The sequence below is a fragment of the Pteropus vampyrus genome, unplaced genomic scaffold, assembly GCF_000151845.1.
Source record: "Pteropus vampyrus isolate Shadow unplaced genomic scaffold, Pvam_2.0 Scaffold124, whole genome shotgun sequence".
In the NCBI taxonomy this organism is placed as follows: Eukaryota; Metazoa; Chordata; class Mammalia; order Chiroptera; family Pteropodidae; genus Pteropus; species Pteropus vampyrus.
This window is the reverse complement of record NW_011888905.1, coordinates 1,162,707-1,168,689: the sequence shown is the minus strand read 5'-3', so window position 1 is coordinate 1,168,689 and position 5,983 is coordinate 1,162,707. Positions and strand designations below refer to the sequence as shown.

The 5,983-nt window shown below is 60.8% G+C and overlaps 1 protein-coding gene across 1 annotated transcript in view; it reads right to left on the bottom strand.

Annotated features, from left to right (window-relative positions):
* IQGAP3 (IQ motif containing GTPase activating protein 3) overlaps window positions 1-2,915 on the bottom strand; it is a 26,621-nt gene extending 23,706 nt beyond the window's left edge. Inside the window, exons 1-5 of the mRNA XM_023534291.1 lie at window positions 2,731-2,915; window positions 2,083-2,160; window positions 933-1,009; window positions 251-318; window positions 51-164 (exon numbers count right to left, since the gene is read on the bottom strand). Of these exons, the coding sequence (XP_023390059.1) occupies window positions 51-164; window positions 251-318; window positions 933-1,009; window positions 2,083-2,160; window positions 2,731-2,883 (490 nt within the window). The 5' untranslated portion in view covers window positions 2,884-2,915. The remainder of the gene's footprint in view (window positions 1-50; window positions 165-250; window positions 319-932; window positions 1,010-2,082; window positions 2,161-2,730) is intronic.
* Window positions 2,916-5,983: the final 3,068 nt, after the last annotated feature.

Below are 5,983 nucleotides of genomic sequence, written 5' to 3'. Positions count from 1 at the left end.
TGAGGGGTCTGGGACTCCGTCTGAGGGCCCCTGGGGGCAGTCCGCCCTACCTGCAGCCTCGTCCCCCGACAGCTCGCTGGCCAGGATGCCTCCGATTTTGCTGAAGGCAGGCAGCTGGAGGCCGTATCTGGCCAGCTCAGAGGCCATGTGGCTGACTTCCTCGGCTGCAATGACACCAGAGGTGGCCAACATCAGCCCGTAGCCTCTAGGCCGGGCAGACCGCGGCGGCCAGGGCAGGAGCTGGGCTCACCTGTGAACTTCACCTTCCCGTACAGGTCGTGTATCCGAGGAGCCAGTCCCAGACGGAAGAGGAAGAGACTGAGAGAGAGAGGGAGACATGAGGCCCTCGTCTGGGGCTCGGGGACGCGGACCACGCAGCACTGCCCTCGAGTCACCACGGCCCACAGGGAGGGTGCCGCTGGACGCCCGGCCACAGCCGGAACTGCCGGCGGCAGAGGGCACCGCGGGAGCTCTGGGTGCTGGAGGGGGCGCTGCAGCGCCGGCCACAGGAAGGAGACGGGCGGGGGGGGGACACGGCCAGCAGAGACCCGCTGCGCCGAGGCACGGGGGCCAGAGAGGACACAGGAAGCGAGGTCGGGAAGAGGCGGTGGCTGACGGCCGCGTGCGCGCAGAACCGAGCAGCCCTCACTGTTCCCACTACGTGACGGGCACGTGACGGGCACGTGACGGGCACGTGACACTCTTGGTGGGTCCCGTGTGCCCCAGTCGCAGGCTGAAGACGCTTCCCTGCCCACTCCCCTTCGCCCACAGGCCACGCACGGACGCCCGCAAACGCGCACAGGAGTGCAACACAGCCGCTCCCCGAATCCTCGCTCCCGGGACGCGCCCCGCGCCGTGTCCGCTGTCCGCTGTCCGCTGCTGGGCGCAGGCGCCGGAGGCCCAGGTGACGGACCGAGGCCGGGCTCTCTCACCTGAGCGCGTGCAGGCAGTACACCACCCGGGGCATGTTCTTCTTGTCGTAGATGTCTGTGGTCTCCGGGAAGAAGGTCTGCAGAGAACACCGCCCGTCACGGCCACGCTGGCACCGGATGCGGGCGCCGGGGGCTCGTCCTCTGCGACCTGGGGTGTGTGCTCCTCGGTTGCCCGGGGCTTCTAGGTCAGTCCCTCCAACCATTTACGGCCAGCCCAGCGTCCACACAAGGCAATGGGGACACTCACTAAGCCGAGACCACGTGGCCCAGATCGACCAAACGCCACATAGGCTGTCAAGGGCACAGGACACAGGCCGTATCCTCCAGGAGGGACAGGCCCTGTCACCCTAAAGACATGGCCAGCCTGTGCCCCTCGCCTCGGACTCTTGCCAGAAGGTGGCGTGCAGGGGGTCCCTGTCTCCGAGCCAGAGGCCTCCGACCGGCGGGGGCCCCTCTAAGAGGAACCGAGTCGCCCCAGGCACGGCTGTCCATGCCACCTGCGACCCTAACGGGGTCTAACCGCAGTGCCTCTTCACTTCACATTGACAAGAAAGGACCAGATCTAGAGACTCAGTGCCCCCACCCACGGAGGACACGTGGCCTCCACAGCTCCCGCCTCCCACCAAAGCGTCTTTCTTGACTTCTGTCCCCGTGTCTTGGAATTAAAAGCAGAGAGAACCCGTCATGCCTGTGTGCCCAGCTCTCTACAAGTGACAAAGAGAAGTCACATGATCACGACCCTCCTGCCAGCCTAGTAGACAGGGCAGGGCTGCTGTCCCCATTTCACAGACAAGAAGCCAGCTCAGAATCAGAGGATGAGAGGACACACAGCATGCGTCCACTTGGGGTCTGGGGCCGGGACTTCCAAGCCGGCCCCTGGGGGTGTGGCGTGCCCTCGCTTCGCGCCGTGCAGTTCTCAGGGGGAGGAGGTTGGCCGGGGCGCGCCCCATCTCCCGTGTCACCCGGGGCCTCACGGTAAAAGCCTCCGCCCGCTTTTACCCACGGGGAAGGTGGGGACAGACACCAATAACACAGCCCCAAGGAACCTAAACTCTTGGATCAAGTCAGAAGACGCAGCGATGAGGGTACAGGGTCCCCGGGAGAGAGTGTGTGTGGCGAGGGCTGAACCCCAACCCGGGCCCGGCGTTACCGGAGGCAGACCGACGTGGGCGATGGCGGACAGCCAGAGGTTGATGTTGTCCGTGTGGCGGAAATGCAAGCCGGTCGCCTGGGAGGGAAAGGAGACGAGAACCCGCTCCAGTTCTCGGGGTTCCCTCCGCGCAGAGCCCCGACCGCGGCCCGGAGGCTCGAGGAGCTGGGGGAGCCGGAGGCACCTGCCCCGTGGCCTTGCCAGGACAGACGCAGACCGACGGGCACCATGGGGTGGGTGTCCGGCAGGACGCCGGGGACAACGGGGCACAAATGGGGCTAGGAATCCAGCAGGGCAGACCTGGGGCAGGAGGCGGGGGCAGGGCAGGCTGGCTGCGGCATGGGGGGGGCCAGCACGCCCAGGGAGCACAGCCTGGGGGTGCGGACTGGGGGTGGCGGAGTCTGCTTGCGAGCTCTCCTATTGGGGAATCAGGGGAATCCCAAAGCCTGCCCAGCGAGTGTCCCTGGCTGCTACGGATAATGTGCAGCCACCACCGCTGCTGTGGTCCCAGCGCGATGATCAAGGGGACGCTCTTCGTCCTCGGAGTGTCCAGGTTCGGACAACGAGTGGCGTGTCCCCCTGCTCCCGTAGCTATAGGAAGGGGCAGTGTGAGCGGAAGGCCGCAGCGGGCAGAGCCCTCGGACTCACCCGATACCGCAGCTGCTGCACGTCATAGATCTTCTTCAGGGGGACCACGGAGGGCGCGAAGCAGTGGCCCAGCTTAGCCAGCAGCACCCCGTTCCGGAGGCTGTCCTCCAGCTCCACCGGGGAAGGCAGCTCCTCCTTCAGGCAGGCCTCCATCCAGCTGAGGGCACGAGAGCATGGGGGGTCCTTTGCACATGCCCCGGCCCAGGACCTCCCCTCCCCGACTGCCCGGCCTCCCGCCCCTGGCCCGCTCCCAGCGCCCCTCTCTGCCCACTGCCTGGCTGTGCCCACCCTCTCCCAAGCTGCCCAACCCCTGGACTGGCCGTTTCTCAGCCCCCAGCCCCGGAAAAGCTCCCCTGACCAATCTGAACCCGCCCGCCTCTGGGGAGCTTAAACAGGCTCCTGTGTGGCACATGATATAACCGCTCACGCAGCCTGCCAGGCACTTGACTGCCGGACCAACCGGATCTGCTTACTCTCCCATCCGGCACGTTCTCTGAGAAGCCAGGTACAGAAGGGTCAGGCCTGCCCGTGAGCATGACCCACACGGCCCGTAACCCGGCTTTGATGAGGAGGGTGGTGGGGAACCCCCAGGGCTGGCGGGAGGGGAGCAACACAAAGGGCCAGGAAGGTCGCGGCCCTTGGCATCGGAAGACACCGTCTCCCCCTTCGCCCGAGCCTCAGCTGCACAACCTGCAAAGTGAACCCTGTGCCACCGCCCGAACCCTGTGCTGCCCGAACCCCACGCCGCCCGAACCCCGCGCCGCCTGAACCCCTGCTTCAGCCGGCAGCTGCCCAGGCTCAGGAGCGAAGGCCGTGAAAACACTTTGCATGTAAGTGTAAAGTGTTAGCGTCGCTGCTGGACAGGGCCCCTGGGTGGGGTCTGCACGCTTCTCCGGCCCTCAGGGTCGGCATGAGAGCAGCCGTTCCCAAAGCCGATCGCGGCCCACCTCACGCCTCCCCGCCAGGCGCCTCACTGCCTGTCCCCCCGTCCTGCTTATGCAGAGCGTTCAGAACGTACTATTGACTAAGAGGAAGGAATGAGGCGTCTATCCTGCTGTTAGAGCCGACATTCACGTACAGGAAATACGGGGTCGAGAGGGACAGGTGGAAGGACATGAGAAAGCGCAGACCGAGGCAGAACGTGGGGTGCGCTATGGGGCGCGTGCCCCACTTCTCCGACAGGTCGGTGACATGAGAACTGAGAAGGGGCGGCGGGCAGTTCTAGGGTAAAGACCACCCGAGAGTCACGACGACCAAGGGTGATGCCTGAACGTTCTCAGGTCCCTATGGGAAAGCGGATTGTTTTAGACAAGCAGGAAAATTTGAAAGAGGCCTGGAGATTGATCTTCCCAGGACCGAGGGATGACTTGGGGGCTTTGCGATGGTGCTGCGGCCACGTCGGCAAATGCCCACGCACTACGGAGACACGCGTCGAGGTGCGTGGGGCACGTGACAAAGGGACAGGGACGTGACGTCGTCTTGGTTCACAGGTGGTGGGATCGTCTGTGCAGGAAATCTGAAGGAAGGCGCCCAGAACATGCTGGCACTGACAAGGGATTGCAGCCAGTTTTCGGGATATGAGGCCAACGTATAGAAGTCAATTGCTTTCCTGTATACCAAGTGGGATTTGAAATTAAAAACAATACCATTTACGTTCGTTAGCGCCCCCAAAAATCACATTCGTGGGTATAAATCTAACAAAACATACACAAGATCAACATGAGAAAACCGTAAAACGCTGACGAACGAAATCAAAGCACTGAATAAATGAAGAGATTTTCCATATTCATGGATCGAAAAACTCAATATTGTCAACATGTCAGTTCTTCCCGATTTGAACTATAGATTCGATGCAATCCCAATCGAAAGCCTGGTAAGTTATTTTGTGGATTTCGAGGAACCGAGTCTACAGTTTACGGGGAGCGGCAGCAGACTCGGCATGAGCCACCCGACACTGGAGGAGGACACTGGAGAAGCGACTCAGCCACAGCGATCCAGACAGGGCGGGGCAACGAGACTCACATAAACGGTCAACTGACCCCGGACAGAGGAGCAAAGGACACACAGCGGAGCAGGGACAGTCTCCTCGACACACGGAATGGGAACGACCGGCCGTCCGCCTACAAAAAACGAGCCTAGACACAGATCTTACACCCGTCATGGAAATCAGCTCAAACGGAAGCATCAACTGAAGTGTAAAATGCAAAACTGTTAAACTCCTAGAAGCCAGCATAGGAGAAGATGATGCGAGGTCACCTGGGTGACCTCGGATGTGGTGATGGCTTTTTAGACACAACGAAGGCGTAATTCTTGAAAGAAACAAATGATAAGCTGAACTTGACTAAAATTCAAAACTTCTGCTCTACAACAGACAACGTCAAGAGAATGAGAAGACCAGCCACAGACTGAAAGAATTTGCAAAAGACGCCTCTGATAAGTGTTACTCAAGATAACAAACGACTGTCAAAACTCAACAATAAGAAAACAAACAACCCAATCGAAAAATGGACCAGAGACCTTAGCAGACCTTCTTCACCAAAGAAGACACGCAGAGGGCAATGGCACATGAAAAGATGCTCCGCATCTTATGTCATCAGGTGAATGCAAATTAAAACAACAACGGGACACCAGACACACCCAGAACAGCCCACGTCTGGAGCGCTGACCACCAATCGATCGCTGGCGAGGAGGTGGAGCGGCAGGAGCTGTCACTCACGCTCGCTGCTCCTGCGAACGCGAGACGGTGCAGCCACTCAGGAAGACGGCTTAGTGGATTCTTGCAACGCTAAACATACTGTCGCCCTACGACCCAGCAGTCATGCTCCCTGATGTTTACCCAAAAGAGCCAAAGCCTGTGTCCACACAAAAAAACCTGCACGCAGATGTTATGGAAGCTTTGCTCAGAGCTGCCGGAACCCGAAGCCACCGAGGTGCCCTTGGGTAGGGGGACGGGCCGTGGTGCGTCCGGGCAGGGCAGCACTGTCATTATCCAGCGCCAATAAGAAATGAGCTGTCAGCCCCGAGACGGCAGGCAGGAAGCTTGAATGCACATTACCACGAAGCGGCAGCCAACCTGACAAGGCTGCGTGTTGTGTGATGCCAGGTACGTGACGTTCTGGAAACGGCAAAACTATGGGGACAGTAAAGTGACCGGTGCTTGCCAGGCGCTGGGGGAGGGGGGACGGGAGGAGCACAGGAGATTTTTAGGGCAGTGAAGGGACTCTGTGTGACACTATAATGGTGGATACGTGTC